The sequence below is a fragment of the Barbus barbus genome (assembly GCF_936440315.1).
Source record: "Barbus barbus genome assembly, chromosome: 7".
Taxonomy (NCBI): Eukaryota; Metazoa; Chordata; class Actinopteri; order Cypriniformes; family Cyprinidae; genus Barbus; species Barbus barbus.
Window position 1 is genome coordinate 25,745,603 of NC_136735.1, and position 18,596 is coordinate 25,764,198.

General features: G+C 34.6%; 2 protein-coding genes across 4 annotated transcripts; one reads left to right on the forward strand and one right to left on the reverse strand.

Annotated features, from left to right (window-relative positions):
* On the forward strand, window positions 1–10,491 carry LOC306872373 (thrombospondin type-1 domain-containing protein 4-like). The gene is made up of 12 exons (XM_079420890.1): window positions 1–263; window positions 2,424–2,607; window positions 3,457–3,632; window positions 4,199–4,310; window positions 5,428–5,595; window positions 6,058–6,187; window positions 6,685–6,898; window positions 8,312–8,485; window positions 8,559–8,735; window positions 9,213–9,392; window positions 9,476–9,620; window positions 10,102–10,491. Exons 1-12 carry the CDS (start codon window positions 114–116, stop codon window positions 10,239–10,241), a joined length of 1,950 nt encoding a protein of 649 aa, XP_079277016.1. The 5' UTR covers window positions 1–113; the 3' UTR covers window positions 10,242–10,491.
* A 1,930-nt stretch (window positions 10,492–12,421) lies between these two features.
* On the reverse strand, window positions 12,422–18,407 carry primpol (primase and polymerase (DNA-directed)). Of its 3 annotated transcripts, XM_079420865.1 has the most exons (15): window positions 18,278–18,407; window positions 17,888–17,932; window positions 17,435–17,710; window positions 17,251–17,345; window positions 16,937–17,075; window positions 16,012–16,159; window positions 15,850–15,901; window positions 15,541–15,695; window positions 14,550–14,712; window positions 14,317–14,414; window positions 13,983–14,069; window positions 13,757–13,865; window positions 13,581–13,663; window positions 13,044–13,090; window positions 12,422–12,939 (listed from the first exon to the last, which is right to left on the reverse strand). In XM_079420865.1, exons 3-15 carry the CDS (start codon window positions 17,615–17,617, stop codon window positions 12,721–12,723), a joined length of 1,578 nt encoding a protein of 525 aa, XP_079276991.1. In that variant the 5' UTR covers window positions 17,618–17,710; window positions 17,888–17,932; window positions 18,278–18,407; the 3' UTR covers window positions 12,422–12,720. The 3 variants fall into 3 exon arrangements, with proteins under 3 accessions (XP_079276991.1, XP_079276992.1, XP_079276990.1); XM_079420866.1 differs by lacking the exon at window positions 17,888–17,932 and having other exon boundaries at window positions 17,435–17,623; window positions 18,278–18,405; XM_079420864.1 differs by lacking the exon at window positions 17,888–17,932 and having other exon boundaries at window positions 18,278–18,405.
* Between the last annotated feature and the right edge of the window lie 189 nt (window positions 18,408–18,596).

Here is an 18,596-nt window from a genome sequence, read left to right on the forward strand (position 1 = left end):
ACATTCTCTCACACAAACACACATCTCCATTCACAGACAGTACCACTGCTGTACTTCTTATTAGGACTGGACATACATATTTACACACACATATTAACTGTCTAATTTTGCTCATGGTTTGTGGGATGCAACTGCCGACCTGGAGCGGATACCACTGGAGACTCATCCAGCATTTCCTCCGGATGGCCCTCCTGCTCTCCCTCCTGTGCCCACCCATAGAGCCTGTTCCCTGGGACAACGGCTCCAGCAGCAGCCCTGGAGAGGTAAGAACCACAGACAAAGACAAATGATACCAGCTGGCAGAACTAGAATGCATACAAATGACTCTAGGCAAACCATGCTTACTCAGAACAATATTTTATAGCATGTTGTAGTGCTACAGTACTTAATTAGAATGCATTAATACATTATTCAATATCTGTAGTATTAAGTTCCTAGGAAGTTCTATATCTATATACATATAGAAATATACATATATGACATGAAATATAAAAAAACAATATGTAAAATATAGAAATGTCCACGTATGTTTTAAGAAAGTTTATTTCCACACTGTAAAAAGTGATAAGTTGATTTAACTTAAAAAAAAAATTAGGAAACCCGTTGCCTTAAAATTTTTTATGTAAATAATAATTAAAAAATAATAATTTAAGTGAACTTGACAATTCACTTAACTTAATTTTTAAAATTATTATTTACTTGATAATTTTAAGGCAAGGGGTTTTCTATTTTTTTTTTTAAGTTAAGTCAATTTATCACTTTTTACAGTGCAGACAGTATACATTACAGCATTTTAAAATAATATATATTTTTTTTAAATAAATGAAAATACAGTATTGCAAATAACAAGCAAAGTACAGAGTATTCACTATAAAACAAGAAATGTAGATTAAGATTAAGATGAAGATTAAGTATAAAAAGTAAAAAAAAAAAAAGTTAAAAAGTTGCAAAGTTGCAAAATTACTTCAGATTACTCCTGTAATGCATAGAAAAGCCCCCCCCCCCCCCAGTTTAAAAAAAATATTATTTAATAAAAATAAACTCTGTGTAAAATGTCTAAAATTCTCAATATTTCTTTAATTCTTACCCATGTGAGTCATAATTGTGAGAATGTCTAGTGTAGTAAACACTGCAGGAAACACTGATGGCTCTTGTAAAAATCAGCTGGGGGATAAACCATTGCAAAACTAACCACTGTGGATTTATATGTGTGGGGTTCTGAGGTCAGGTTTTGCCTACATTGTCGGGACCAAATGCCCCTACAGGAATAGTAAAACCCGAAATCACATCCATTATGGGGATCAGCCAAAGGTCCACATGAGGAAAATGACTTAAAAAACATACTAAATAACGTATTAATAACATTGTAAAAATTGCAGAAAGGTTTATGTGAGGGTTAGAGGATAGAAAACATCATGAACTCAAAATAAATACAAAAGAAGTCATTGGAAAGTCCCATGATAGAAAAACAAACACGTTTTTGTGTATGCATGTGTGCGTGTGTTGGTGTTAGAATTTTTCCAGTCTGTCTAGTATGATATTCTTAAAACTAAATCTGTTTCTTATTGTAAGTCTGACAAACTGAGAGACAAGGTGTGTGTGTGTGTGTTGTCATAGTCTTAATCAATCCCAGTTCTTAAAGATTTCTTTGAACTAACAATAGAAACAGTTGTTTACGGATTTAAATTTGCATACGATAGCTTGCAGTATGAGTAAGTTTGAATCATGAAACAACCTGGCCCCTGTCTGACCATAAAGTATGTGTGTATGTGTATGTTTCTCATTACAGTATTATGCTGAAAGAGAGTGATGATGCTGTGAATGAGAAAGGCTTTAGGAAACGCCATACAATAAATTATTTTGATTATAGCAGCATTGTTTCCAAATCTGTGAATCTCAAACACAAACAATCTCTCCTCATCGATCAGTTCATGCCTTTCTTTCTGTATTTATCCGCATGTGTGGATAAATGTTAGCTTCAGTGTTTACTGATTTACATACAATTTTAATGAAATATGAATCAGCGCATATGCACTAATGAGCTTTCAATCTCATTTGAATATAAATGATAAACAATTGAAAGCATTTTTTAAAACACAGGCATACAGCTCAGTGTGAGCCAAATGTGTGTGTCTTTTGAGTGAAAGACAGCAAAGCTACATGTGTTTGCTTTTTCTGATTAACTCTTGCCAGATTAGAAAGCCAATGTTGATTAAGTTTCTGAAATCAAATCATCTTAGCCGTTCAATTTTGATTTTAATCTTGATATTAATAAGATCTCAAGCAAACACATCTGCCCAGATAGTCTTTCATTTGAACTGGTGAAATCCCTGTTTTGGTCTGTGCGGTGAAAGAGTCATTACTCAGGATTGAATCTGCTCTGGAGGTAAAGTCGTGTGTGTGTTGTTGTTACTATCCCGCAGGGCTGTGAGGGTTTCCAGGTGGATGTTTGTGGTGTGTGTGCAGGGGATGGGAGCACATGTGAGCTGTTCAGCGGGACACTCTTTCTTTCTGTGCTCTCTGTTGGCTACCACAAGATCCTGGACATCCCCTCTGGAGCTCAACGAATCAAAATACAGGAAACGCAGAAGACCAGGAACTACTTGGGTAATTGAACTGAATTCCTGCAGACTCTAAATTCTTTTTAATTTACTTCAGGATCATTATCATGGCATGTTCCACAAGTAGGGTACAATTTAGTCTCCTTAAGCATTCAAGACAACATGTTTTGTGTTTCGAGAACTCTAGAAGTTCTGTTAATTTTAACTCAGATTTTACTATTTTACCACAAGCCTTTCAAATTATCAAACAAATAATGTACACTACTGTTCAAAAGTTTGGGATCGCTATGATTTTTGATTGTTTTTGAAAAAAAGTCCCTTATGTTCATCAATGTGTTTTTTTTATAAACAAACAAACAAAAAACACTAAACAAATGATATTTTTTACAATGCAAAATGACCATTGCTCTAGTCTTCAGTGTCACATGATCATTCAGAAATGTGCTGATTTAGGGCTCAAGAAACATGACTTATTATAGTCATTGTTATAATGTCAAAAACAGCTGCTTACTATTTTGTAGAAACCTTGATATGTATATTTTTGTCAGGACTTTTTGATGAATATAAAGTAAAAAAAAAATGAATTTATGTAAATTCGACCTTTTGTAACATTATAAATGAAATACAACCTTGCAGAGTAAAATATGAATTTCTTTAAAAACAAAAAACAAAACAAAAAGAAATACCAACCCCAAATTTTTGGTAGTAGCTGGTTTAACTGTACATGGTTTCTAGTTGGCCCAAGCTGGTAGACCACTTTAGACTAGCAGAATAACACTTCAGACAGCAGTTGGTGTGGCCTGGTTTTTCCAGTAGGGTTAATATATGTGGTGTGAAACCACCAGGTGTCCTCCTTCCATCCATAATTATTTTTCCCCCTCTTTGTTTCTTCAAGCTCTCAGGACAGTGACTGGTGACTCAGTGATAAATGGTGACTGGGTGATCGACAGGCCTAGACATTTCTACGCTGTGGGTACTCAGCTCACTTACAAACGGCCCAACGAGATACGCAGCAGAGTGGGAGAATCCATCATTGCTCCTGGCCCAACCAATCAGGAGCTGCATCTCTTTGTGAGAGACCACTCCTACTGTATGATATCACAAAACTGCCCTGACTAAATATACATATAGAAAGTGGTTTAGTGTGGCTGCACTTAATCCAATATGCTGTGTTAAACCCTTGGGGAAGTCGTGGCCTAATGGTTAGAGAGTCGGACTCGTAATCCAAAGGTTGTGGGTTCGAGTCTCGGGCCGGCAGGGATTGTAGGTGGGGGGAGTGAATGTCCAGCGCTCTCTCCACCCTCAATACCACGACTGAGGTGCCCTTGAGCAAGGCACCGAACCACCAACTGCTCCCCGGGCGCCGCAACATAAATGGCTACCCACTGCTCCGGGTGTATGTTCACGGTGTGTGTGTGTGTTCACTGCTGTGTGTGTGCACTTTGGATGGGTTAAATGCAGAGCACAAATTCCGAGTATGGGTCACCATACTTGGAAGTATGTCACTTCACTTAATATATGAAGGAAATTTCTGTATTTAATTTTTTTTTTACGTTTGTTTTACCCGTATTTTGAATTAAGCATTGCAATGTGTTGTAAGACTGTGGATTTTCAGTTTTACACTCCATATTTTGCAGGTAATTTATCAGCAGCCCAATCCAGCAGTGTATTATGAATACATTCTACCAAAAGACCCCATTACCAACAGTCATTCAGATGCATATTCATTCTCTAGTGTACTACCTCTGGGTAAGTATTTTCAGTAAGTAATTTTGTCAACATTTACTCACCCTTAAGTTCCAAACCTGTATGAGTTTCTTCTGATGAACACAAAGGAAGCTATTTTGAAGAATGTTCAGTTGATAGTAGCCATCGATTTCCATAGTATGGAAAAAATACTATGGAAATCAGTGGGAGACAGCGTTCAAATGTTCTGAGTTGATTTTCAAGCTAGGACATTTAATTAATCAAAAGTGGCAGTGAAGGCTATTACATTGTTACATCTATTTCAAATAAATTCTGTTCTTATGAGCTTTCTATTCACCCATGAATTCACTGTTTCCACAAAATTATTCAACTGTTTTCGACATAGTTGAATAAGTATCAAAAAGTGATTTTATTATACTCGACTTTTCGGTCCCATGACCTTCATTAGGCATATACAAACAAACTCTTACAACACAATACAATTTAAAATCAACACATGACCAAACACTGTGATGCATAAACACGACATCACAAATCACAATCAGAAACATAATTCATCTTTATAGAATTGCATTCATAGTAGATAGAAAACACAGAAAATTGAAATATCATAACTTTATAACATCACATTGATCAATGACACTGATAATAAAAATAAAATAAAACATTGGAAATTTTTTGAGCCCCAAATCAGAATATTAGAATTATTTATGAAGGATCATGTGCCACTGAAGACTGGAGTAATGGCTGCTGAAAATTCAGCTTTGAATAAATTAAAATATATGAAAGTAATTGTAATAAAAAAACTTCAAATTGTAATAATATTTCACAATATTACAGTTTTACTGTATTTTTGATCAAATAAATGCAGCCTTTGTAAGAAAAATAGACTTAAATATTAAAAAATCTTACAGACTTCAAACTTTTGAACAGTTATGTTTTACAAAGAGTATGAACAAAATTCCAAAAAATAACCAGAATGTTGCATATTAATATGACTGTTTATATGATATGTTGGGAAACGATTAAAATAGTTTTTTAAATCAATACTTTCTAGATAATAGAGGAAATGTGTGTGCTGTATTCAAATCATGTACCTTTTTATCTTGCACATGTTCTAAAATCTTAAGCAACAGTCTCTCTCTTTCTCATCCTACAGTAGAAAGTCATGGAATATTTCCGGATCCTGGCAATAGTGACAGTGAAAACTCATTAAGCAGCTCTCATTCTAACCAAGTTCCATCGGACCCTATAACCCCTGAACCAGTTCCTCTGTACAGCTGGCTTGCCATTACAACAACACCCTGCAGTGTCACATGTGGAATGGGTATACTTCAGTTGTTAGTCATTACACTGTTTATACAAATCTTACATTAATATGTGTTTGTGATTCTTTCTTCCTGTTTAATTAGGTATGGGTAAACTAAGCAGTCTATTAAAAGATTCCTAGAATATCCCAATTAAAAAATGATAGATTTTCAATATTTTTGGACCTGAGACATATAAACATATTGTTGTGACTAATAAATGGTGTTCTGTATTAAAAATGGTGAAACATAACATTCATGCATTCCAGGCCATTGCAGAGGTTTCAAAATGTCCTCACTGTTTAAATTCTAAATCAAATCCAGAGTAACCATACTTTTGTGTCTGCAAATAAAACTAAAACAGATTGGTATTCTCCCAGCAGCAGATACTGTACTTGTAAGACATCACAATGACAGTGTTATATCTTTCTGTCTGCCTGTTTAATGTGTTTGTCTGATGTGTGTGTCTGTGTGTATATCAGGCAGTCTTCAAGTTATTTTCGGCTGTGTGGAAAGAGCCACTCAAACCACTGTATCAGGGGACCTCTGTAGCTTCACCAGTCATCCTGGCCCTCAGGTAGAAGAGTGTCAATCGCAGCCTTGCCCGGCCTTGTGAGTGAACATAAACAATCTTTTCCAGCAGACACTAAACTATACATTTTTTATGTCATGTATGTAAAACATTTTGTATTTTTTAATGCTGGAGTAGCATTTTAATACATTTAAATAGATTAACTTTAAATATAATATCAAATAACACTACAGTTAAAATTATAAGTACCTTACATACGCTTTTAAAACTTGACATCATTACAAAGTGCACTTGTCTGTTTAAGCCAAGTATAATTTTGTACATTAAACATACATTGAAAGTATGGTCTCTTTTTAATTTTTAGTTTACAAGCATGCTAATAGAACACTTGAAAATACATTTTTTAAGGGTAGATTTGAACACAACACATGACAAGCAGACGTAGATGCCTGCACATCCTAAAACAACTAAAAACTGTCCATGTGGTTGATTTCCAAATGGTGCAAATAAGAAGCACATGCAACTGAAAACAAGCAGCTGTCCTTCAATCAATGTGTGTGTGTGTGTGTGTGTGTAGCTGGGATGTTGGGGAGTGGTCTGAGTGCAGTAAGACCTGTGGTCCAGGGTTTCAGTATCGTCAGGTGATTTGCCAGCAGGCACAAGGACACCATGGCAATAGCACAGTCATTGTGGCGACCAGCCTCTGCGATAACACAGAAATGCCAGAGACGACCACCGTGTGCCAACTCAAGATCTGCAGTGAGTGGCAGATCCGCTCAGAGTGGACAGAGGTTTGTGAATGTGTCTGAGTGTGTAGGGGACATTGGGGTAAGATGAAATTAATATTCATAATTATATTTCATGACATATTGATCACTTGAAATAAATAGAAGCCATCTGTAACAGTAATATAAGTAATAAATATAAAATTAGTATAATACTAAATAACACTATATAAGAACAAATCATTCTTTATGTAAATTAGTCACGTGATTTTTTTCTTTCTCTCATTACCTGCTGTGAAAAATAGTAATTAACAAAAACAATCAAACAAACAGTTCCACTTTGATGGTCCCTTTAATACATTATTTTGACTACAAGTAAAGTTGCACCTACATATCTACTAACTCTCACTATAGTGTTAGTAGTAGAGTGGTAGGGTTAGGCTTAGATTAAGTTGACATGTACTTGCAAAGTTATGTATAGTCAGTAGAATATCTGTTGGGAGACCATCACAATAAAGAGTCAGCAGATATTAATCAGATAGTCTACTATACTCTAATGAGAGTTAGTTGGCATGTAATTACAAGGTTACTTATTGTCAACAAAATGTTCAAAAGGGACCATCAAAAGTGTTACCAAACAAATTAACAAAAAAATAAATAAATATATATATATATATATATATTAATCACAGACTGAAAAGATAGATATGAAGGGTGTTTTTTCTATACAGTGAGCTTCATAAAAATGTATTCATTTCATTGCATTGGGTAAAGTTAAATATGGCTCAGGTAAAATATTTCTTGGGGTCACTTTATGATATGATTATGACTTGATTATGATTATGAATTGTTCAGTTTCCTAAATATTTGTAAATACAGATGGTGGCTCATCTTAACTCACTCTCTCCTTACACTACCATTCAAATAATTGGGGTCAGGGTTTTTTTTTTTTTTAAAGAAATTAATATGTATTAATTTTTTCATGTATGTAGGCTTATTAAATTGTCATTAAAAAGTGACAGTAAAACTTGAGCTTTCTATTCATCAAAGAAATACAAATGTATCATTTTCCACAAAAATATCAAACAACCCAATTGTTTATAATTGATAATAATAAATGTTTCTTGAGCATCAAATCAGTATATTAGAATCATTTTTGTAGGATCATGTGCTGAAAATCCAGCTTTGTCATTACAGAAATAAATTAAATTTGAAATACTTTCCAAAAGTTATTTTAAATTGTAATATTTCATAAGATTACTGATTATACTGTATTTTTGATCAAATATATGGAAACTAGGTCAGCATAAGACACTTTCAAAAATATGATGTACAAAAGAAAAGAAATATCATATACATTATATTTGTTTATGACAAAATTCACCACATCATGGTCTTTGGAGATCAACAGCAATCAATATAAAGTGCTCAGAGAAAACACTAGTTATAGATTAACCTCTCTCTGTCTCTCTCTATCAGTGCTCGGTGCCATGTGGAGTAGGTCAACGTAAAAGAGAAGTTGTGTGTGTGGATAACCTGGGTGACATTGTTGCTGATGAGGACTGCAACATGGCCCTTCGCCCACAGGACCTGCAGAATTGTGACAAAGGAGTGTGTGCCAGCAGCTGGTTCTACTCTCTCTGGAGTGGCAGGGTGAGAAATCTGTGTGTTTTTCTTTGGTATTTTGCAGTAGTACTTCTAAAACAGTTGTTATGTCTCTCTGCAGTGTTCTGCAGACTGTGCAGAAGGAAGTCGGAGCCGGTCGGTGGTGTGTATGATGAGTCAGACCAACTCATTGCCACTGGACAACTGCGATGATGAGGATAAACCAGACGAGCTCATGCCGTGTGACCTGGGACCCTGCACACAGCAACTTGAGTGGTACACAGGACCGTGGGGACAGGTACATGAACAAACACACACATATGCATGCAGAAAAGTCAAACACTGTATTACCTAGTAGTTGATCAGCCTTTTAAAAATTGCTTGTACATCTCTCAGTTGTGTTATATTATCACTAAACCTCAGATTCAATATTTTTGGCAACCTTTTTTCTATCAAGCAGCTCAGGTTTTGTATTTATTTTTGGAACTGAATGGTCGTAGGCCTCAAGATCTGAGCTTATGCATTTCAGATTTTGAGTGAAGAAAGCATCATTTGTGGATAATTTGGGAATGTTTACAGAAAAAGAGGTATAAGGCCTATTATCAGTAAGTTCCAATAAGAAATACAAAACATTTGAAAGAAAACAAGCTGAGGAAAAGATCTAAGAATAACTAGCATCAGTAACTAGCATTAGGCTAAAACTAGCACATTAAAAAGGAAAATCCTCTCCAGGACAAAATGACTGGATCACAACATATGTATTTGTGTGTCACAGTGCTCATCTGAATGTGGCAATGGTACCCAGAGTCGAGGTGTGGTCTGTGTTGTCCAAAACAGTGGCCAATTAGAAGTTACCCCAGAAGACCGTTGCTCTCTTCTGCCCCGTCCTCCGAGTGCACAGACCTGCTTTTTGAAGAGTTGTGGAGCACAGTGGTACATGACGGAGTGGAGCTCAGTAAGGTTTTCTCACACACAGTGGAACTTCAATCCAGTTATTTCAACTGACTTATTTAACAAGAATGTTTCTAACTGCCTCAGTGTTCTCGTTCTTGTGACGGAGGCTTTCGAGTGAGAGAGGTACGTTGTTTGCAAGATGATTTGACCACCAGCCATGACTGTGATCCTGCTCTTCAACCTGCAAACAAGGAGAATTGTAACACACACACCTGCACGCCACCGATTGGTATGATTTTCTTATTTTTTACAATACACCCTTCTCAAAAATGATAATTCTGTCATCTACTTGTGTCATTCCACAATAGGGCTAGGTATCGATACAGATTTCCCAATTCAAATCTTATTCACAATCTCTCGATTTGATCAAATTCCAAATCATCTGTATATATTTCATGTTTACATGTTCTTATTATAGAAAGAATTCTCTCTCTACTAATGCTGTGAATTATTATGACCAGTCTTTCACAAATAAACACAAACAAACTTGTTATTGTTAACTAAAACTATTAAAAATAATTTTCAGTAATTGAAATAAAGCTGAATTAAAATAATATTTGAATATCAGAAGAAAACCATAATTTTAAATTAAAATGAGAAATGTTGTCTTGGCAAAATACCCAAATAGCTGAAATAGAAGTAGAAATCCATATGTGACCCTGCTGAACTGTACCTTTAAGATATCTCTCTGTTTGTGTCTCTCTCTGTAGATGAGTCCTGCAGGGATATGTACTATAACTGTGTGGTGGTAGTCCAGGCCCGTTTGTGTGTGTACTCATACTATCGCACCACATGTTGTGCATCATGCTCTCAGGTCACTCAGAGAGACACACTGCACAGAATCAGGTGATCTGCTGGTTCTTGAAATGTGACACCTCCGCTCTCCTTTCCTGAATTATGATGTCCTTGTCTCATCATGGCATCATCCCCACCTGTTTTCAGCTGGATCTGACCCTGAGATGACATCACTGTTCATCTCCACCACTGTTCAAAGACTTGCAGTATATGTTCACTGCCCATCTTTTTTTTAAAACACAAAATGAGAATGCTCCATGAGCAAATGAGTATTTATTGCAAATAAAAACAACCAAGCTTCTTTTACTTCATTTATCATATTGAGTAATGTCTAAAAATGAACAATAGGTAGCTAAATTTGTCCGCACACTGCCAAAAATCCAATTATTTTTCATATGCAAAAGTGAAAAAGTGACAAAAGCGCAAAGTGTATTAAAAACAGACCAGAGAGCAGACTTTTCAGCCCATGCTTTCTTCAGTGCTCAGTGAGCGCTCACTTTTTGGTCTTTTTTTGCAGTGTGCGGACAAATTTAGCTACCTATTGGACTAATAACTTTCTTCTTTTTTGTTCTGCGCACCTGAGAACCTTTGTTTAGTTTGTTCTGAGCGCACACAATTCCTGCTTTATAAAAATGAACAATGACAGATTTAAAATTGGTAAAAATGGTACATCTAAAGATTCTAAATGAACTCTTTACACAATAAATCATTAGTATTTATCTAAGTATTCCATTGGTACGGTATTACTTGTACATTACACATACAAGTTTGTTTCTTTGGTATTGGGGTGATCCTATTTATTTTTTTTTTATAATTTTTCTAGAAGTCTATATGTAATGTTAGTCAATTTTTTTTTGATATGACCCCTTCAAAAGGCCTTTTCAGTATGAGCACAATAGACTTGCCTGTCAATTCAGACATGCATTAGAATGTCCCTCTCACACTGACCTGAGATTACAAACATGACAAAACTTGATGGTGAAGGCGAGTTCTAAAATGTAGAAGACACGTCACTTCAAGACACTCTAATTGAAAAAAGTTTTAAAATGCTGTATGTATGGGTAGTTGACATATCAATGGGTCCTATGGTGTGACGGAAAAATGTGAAAAACCCCCCCACTAACATTGAAGATAAACCTCTCTCATGCTATTTGTAACTGTAAGAATGAAGATATGATTTTTCTCATGTTAAGTTTTTTCACCCACATTTTTTTGCTATGTCACACCATAGGACACAGTCCAATTTTTATTTGTCAACTACCCATGGTGAATGGGAATAGAATGAACCCATATTTCTTTGTTAGATGATAAAGTCTATTATTAATGAAGTTGTTATTGTTAATAATAGTAACGCATTAATAAAAATATGGGATTTATGGGAAAACATCCCAATAGGAAACAATACAGAAAAACACTCTTCCAGTGAAAGGATAGATAGATAGATAGATAGATAGATAGATAGATAGATAGATAGATAGATAGATAGATAGATAGATAGATAGATAGATGAAACTATGCTTCCTTGGGAAGAAGCAAGACTCAGCTGTGGAAACCCACCTCCTCAGTTTGTCGCAGATTTAAATGTATACAGCAACACACAATATATCCAGCCCTGTGCTGTTACTGTATCTCTGCTCAGTAACAGACCACTGCTGCCCTCTAGTGGAGGAAACGGGACACTTTAAATCATGTGTTTGTTGTGCTGCATTTTGTTTGTTGTTTTACTGTGATTCTATGAATCAGAAAAGTAACTAAATCAGTTTTCCATCCATTTAACTTGTCACAATAATTTGTCATTTTTACTCACTTTATGGCTTTTCAGTTTCAAAATTAAAACTAAATTAAAGTGGTTAAAAAGGTACAATGAATTTTGGCAACACTTATTTTACTTAATGGCAAATGTTTAATTTAAAGCAACAGTTATATTTAAAATTGAAGATTTCTTTTTAGTAGGTTAAAATCTTTACACTGCATCAAATCCATATGAGGATCTTGAAAGCGGTCAAAGGTGTCCACAATCAGACCAATTTGGCTGTTGTAGTATTTATAAGGTGTATTGTAATGTACTTTAACATATGCAGAATTTCTCAGCATTAAATGTATACAGGATGATTTAAAATGTATTAAATATTTAATATATATATATATATATATATATATATATATATATATATATATATATATATATATCATATACATACATACACATACAAAATCCTGTGCACAGATTATTTTGTATTATTTCTCATTTTTATTTACTCAGGCTAACATGTATTGCTTCTAAATTAATCAATCGATGTATATCAAATCTAACACATTTTACACACTTGTAATATCACAAGTCATATAATCTAAAATAATTTATGGAAATAAATCATCTTTGAACATTGTAAAAAAAAAAACAGAATTTAAGACCACATTTTACAGTTTAATGTACACACAGAAACAAAGAACGAACTTCAGGTATTACACCCATTTGTTAATAATGACATCCAGATGACAAACTCCATCCAGAAACTCAGGTTACAAGGCCATCATTCACACTCAGTCACTGCCTGGAGCAGAAGCTCATCAGGTACCTCTTCAGTGGCCCTTTCTACTTCCTGCAGAGCTTCCAGGTAAGCAGGGTCATCAGGCCAATCCTCAGCCTGAGGAGCCGAGGAGGACTCTGTTGAATCAGTCCTGGGTACAGTGCTCTGGGCAAGCTCAATGTTCCCCAGTTCATCAGTTAAATAGGCCTGATCCTCTTCATCCTTATGTAAAAGGTATACAAGTCAGCACACAAACATACATTCAAACTAATATATGGTAATGTAAATTACAGGTGCTTCTCCAGATGAATTGAATCCTGACTGACCTCCATCAGCAGGTGACTCATGCAGACCTCTTGAGGCAGTGGGAAGCCTGTAAAACCATAGAAATGCCATAATATTACATTCAAAGCTACTTAAATGTTATAACATTCCCCACAAATGTTCCATATCTAGCCACATCTTAAGTGTTATTTTAGCATTATGTATATACTATAATAGCAATTATTATTATTTTGAACTAACTTTTATGTTTTAGATTTTCTTTTGTAATTGTTATAATTTTTTTATTACATCTATATTTTTTAATTATTTTTATATCTGTTTTAGTCATTTTACTACTTCAACTTGAAAGTATGAGTTAGTTGCTAAGGCAACATTTAATTTTCATATTTTATTTCAGCTTTACACAAAATGATGAAAATATTTTTGTTAATAACACTACATCTTAACAGACTTTTATCTAGAAGCAATATTATCTATAGCAAACTGTCACCTCTACTGGCAGTACAAGCTATAGTAGTAAAGCTATGAAGCTATATAGTAGCTAGATATAGTGTTATTTATTCTTCTGTGGAGCGTACTAGAGGATCTGTAGTTCTGTCTCCTGCACTCAGGGTCATGACATCTCTGATACCACACTTCTTCTTTGAGATCCACCACAATTCTGTCAAAAAGAAGAATAAAGAGCATCCATAATTGTTACAGACCATCAAACAGACAATGTATAGTAATGCAAATCACAGCAATACAGACTCACATGATGTTATTGCTCTTGTGAAAGCGTTTCACGTTGTGGCACCAGCGGAATTTCTCAATATCATAAACCAACAGCTGTTCAGATGCAAAGTAGTTCCATCGCCGAATGCCTGTTTGGGTTAAATGTGACATTCAGTTACATGAGGCACAAACAAGTTTCAATCGTTTGAAAGAAACTGAGGTACAAAGAAAGCATTGCACCATCTCTTTTTGTTACCGCCCCTTACTTCCTTGAATGCCATCCTTGCACACAAGTGTCAGCACAAATTCATCCACCTCTTTAAAAGGAGACAGCTTCTGTTCAACCAAAAGATCTACAGTATATGGAGAGAACAGAGTGAGAAGTGTCTACTTGTAGTTAATGATGTGAACAGTAAAGCATGACATTCAGGCAGGGTGGGAAATTACCTTTTTTCCCCAACAGCCACAGGGCTGGTGAATTTTTCAGTTTCATACTTATACAGTAAATGCACATTTTAAGTGAACCACATTGCATTTGCTCACAAACCCTGTTCGTTACACTGATAGCACTTGGGGATGTTAATTTGTATTTCTCATTACCAGAGGTGTGTGAAGTGTCTCTCTGAAGTGTCGAACACTGAGATCCAGCTGTACTCTTCTGTGGTATATCATAAGTCAAAATCCTCTGTCCTGTGAAACTAATGCAAAAGAGATATGTGTTAGTGTGTGTAAAATTCTATATTCTAAAACAAAGATGCAATCACAAAAAAGCTGGCCCCACCATAGTGTGGACAACATGTTTACACAAAGATGTAAAGATGCATACAAATAACCTGATATTGGTGATTAAGGAAGCTAAAAATATGCATTCTTCTTTTGTGGTGTGCTTGGTGGGCTTTGGGACAAACTTGTTGTCTTCCGCCACACAAAAGGCTGCATTCTTTCCCAGTTTGGAGGACTTGTAGAGACGGAAGTTTCTGTTCTTGGTGTAGACACCTTCAAGAGGAGAGAATGTTATTAAAATTTTCTTGTCCCTTACTTTCACTTGCAGTGCACTTTAAATCATAAAAATATATTTTAAAAACTACATTCTGATAATATAATTTTAATGAAGTGTCATTAAGTGTAATTAAAGAGAGTACACTTTCATGGTTACATGTTTTAAACACCGTATAATAATGTCAAATTAAATGTTTTATTTTAAATAATGTTTTAATAAAAACTTGATTTTTGTCTTGATTTAAAGAAGTACACTGACTTTTATGTCACTGACTAATATAATAAAGCACACATAAAATACTTGATTATAATTGTAACTGTTGTGTTATTCAAAATTACATTTTAAGCATTTTAAATGTACTAAATTGCAAGTTCATCATTACAAATGTAAATAAAATTACAAATATATTTAAATACATAACATTACATTATATATAGTATACTGCAGTGCAAATTACCATAAATTAAATGTACCTTACTTTAACCATATTTCAAAGATAATAGAAGTAATTATGAATTTAAAAGCTAGTCAAGTAACTAATTGCATTTTATAGAAATTTAAATTTAAAAAGCATTTATAAAAGCAATTTAAATTTTAAAAGCATTTTCATTTAATTGTAAATAACATGCAATTAAGTGTCAGAAAACACTACATTCTGTTCACCCTTTACTTTTAAAATATATTACTAATGTAATAAGTACTCTTATTCATTTAATCAACAGCAAAGAAGTTGCAGTGAACAGTAGTCCTTTAAAGTCAATTGTCATTGAAACAATCATTTGTTCAAGACTTTGTAGACTAAAGAACAACCTATTAATTCTTACCCAGGTCAACAAAAAGTTGTTCTTGTCCATTTTTGCTCTTCACTATAAGAAAGTCAAGATCCTTCTCTTCATACTTTCTTCTCTTGGCCTGAGAACCATCCACATCAACTCTGTTCTCTCTTGGACAAACTTCTGTTGTAGGTGCCTCTGGTTTGCTTTAAACCAAATCAAACCAATATGATATTATATCAGAAACAGAAGGATGTATAAATGTAGAACACTGCAAAAATGTAAAAGATGAGTCTGTGAGAAACAGATTCAGTTTTAAGTTCTGAGTTTGGTTACAGCTTCCAATGTTTGCCATCTCACCTTTTTTGAAGGCTTTTTAGAGCAGGATGCAGGATATCGTGAATAAATCGCCCTGCAAACACGCACACACATCACTATCACAGACTGCATGAAACAAATATATATGGATCAACCACCATGTAATCACTCTTAGTACATGTTGATGATATGACGATGACTCACCTACATGAGAGTTGTCTTTGAATGCAGCACTGGGAGGCATGAAGATAAGATGGCGACTAAACTTCTCAGAGGTGCTGGAGTCTAGATTAAGGACATCTTTTGCAGAGCAGCGTAGACCATAAACCTCCTCTAGCTTCTCACACACATACTGTTATTGTATATGGAGGAAAGTTTTGAAAACCGTAGTTTTTGATGTCCACTTACTACAAAAAGTTTCTATTCCCAAAAATCAGCTATTTTTTATTAGTATAACACACTATTCAAAAGTTTCGGGTCAGAAAGATTTTTTTTGTTGTTTTTAAAAAGTTATTTTGCGCTCACCAAGGCTGCATATATTTGGTTAAAAATATACTATAAACAGTAATACTGTGAATTATTGTTACAATTTAAAGCAACATTTTTCTAACTTAATATAATTTAAAATGTAATTTATTCATGCAATGGCAAAGCTTAATTTTCAGCAGCATTATTCCAATCTTCAGTGTCACATGCTTCTTAAGAAATCATCGTAATATGCTGATTTGGTGCTCAAGAAAAATTTATTATTATTATAAATGTTGAAAGCAGTTGTGCCACTTAACATTTTTGTGGAAACCATTATACATTTTTTAAAAGATGTGTTTTGAACTTTGAATAATTGATCATTTATAAATAAATTGATTTAATTATTTTATTTATTTTGTTGTTAAATGTAATATTATATATAGTATATGTATTTTTTAATTGAATTATAATTATTTATTAAATAAATAAATGTAGTATATTTGCAATAATTTGACATTGATATCTTATAAATAACATAACATTATAAATGTCTCTTTATTGTAATATTTGTTCACTTCAATATGTCCTTGCTAAATAAAAAATATAATTTCTTTAAAAAAATCATACTGCCCCAGACGTTTGAAGAGTAGTGTATACTTACCTGGATTAGTTTTGACACCATCATCTTGCCATCCAGGTGTGTGTTGGAGACTTTGTCGAACTCTAAGTCAAAGTACAGTTTGCAGACAACCCCTTCCAGAATGACCTCATAGCAGTGCATCAGAGACTGTCTGTGAGTGCTGAAGAGACAAAGATCTCTCATTCACCAACAGCAATGCACATTGTATTAAAAGTGAAGTAAAAGTAAATTACTACTAATTACTGTTTTATAAAATTCCCCATGTGTAGCAGATTACTTTCTTTAAGTAACTTTCCTAAAACTGATTTATACATATCATTATGTGTCGCAGGTACCTGTAATAATGCCAAAGTTCACTGTAGCTGGTCACTAGGAAAATCCTCTGTCCAACATCACTGCCTTCCTTCTCCATTGAAAATAAATGCACATCCTGTCAAAGGCATAATAAGAGCCAAACTTTTTAAAAACAGTGGTACTTAGAAGCTGTTGGATATATGTTTAAATGAGGTATGTCTAGACCTGTTTAATGTGCTGAGTAAAGGCGATGGCTGCGTTCTGCCGTGGGAACAGTCTCCAGACAGAGGAGGGCTGCCATGGCTGGGACAGACGGGGCTTGTATGGACAGCTCAGAGGAGAAGACTGAAAAGATGAGGCTCTCTGCTCCACAGACTTCAGCCTGTCCTGCCATTTTTCTCTTATCATCCTTGCCTCGAAACAATTAAGTATGATTAAATCTCACTCATGCTCTGTGATGTGATCAGCAGAGGACACTAAAGAGCTCAGGAGAACTGTCACCTGTAAGCAAATAAAGTCCATCAGCAAATACACAGTGAAAGCTGATACAGCAGATCATGACAGATTTCTCTAATACAGGGATATTTTCAGGCTGTAATATGAATGGTGTGTATAGTAACTATCAATAAATTTGGAGACAGACAGACAGACAGAGAGCGAGTTTGTTTTTTTACGTACATGTATAATATGGACATGTATGTGTCTCCCCTGGATTTTATTTATCTGTATGTTTGTATAATATATTTATTGCGAGAGAGAGAGAGAGAGTTTTCAACACACTTTATTCAATCATTACAGTCATTAAAACAACAAAACACATTTTCCAAGACTCAAAAAGAAAAGTGTACAAAAGACCAAAGCTTATTGTAAAATAGTAGTAGTAAAGATCAATATACCAAAGAGAGAGAGAGAGAAAGAGAGAGAGAGAGAGAGAGAGAGAAATTTAATTTGACTGGTTTCGGATGACAAACATATACAGCAGGCTATAACATAACGTTATTATATGATATTTAACGTTATATATTCTGCCCCTGTACAAAGAGTACTACACTTTATTTGGTCACTTACTTGTATTCTTCCTTGTGTAGTGCTTTGTTAATTTGTTTTTGTATATTTACAATCTGAAGCATTTCCTCTGTCGGGTATATTCTCTGTTTTGAGGAACGCGCGTAACTGCGCGAGATGACGCGTTACGCATGCGCTGGATTTCGAGCGCGAAACGGAACTTCTTTGAGTCATGAATATTAATAAGTCGACACCCACCCTCGTCGTTTTTGACGTTATTTTTGTCTTTTTGTCTAATTGTTTTCATGTTATATTTTTTATAGACTCATACTGTTTATGCATGTTATTGTACTGTTATTACAGAAAGTTTAGTATAAACGAA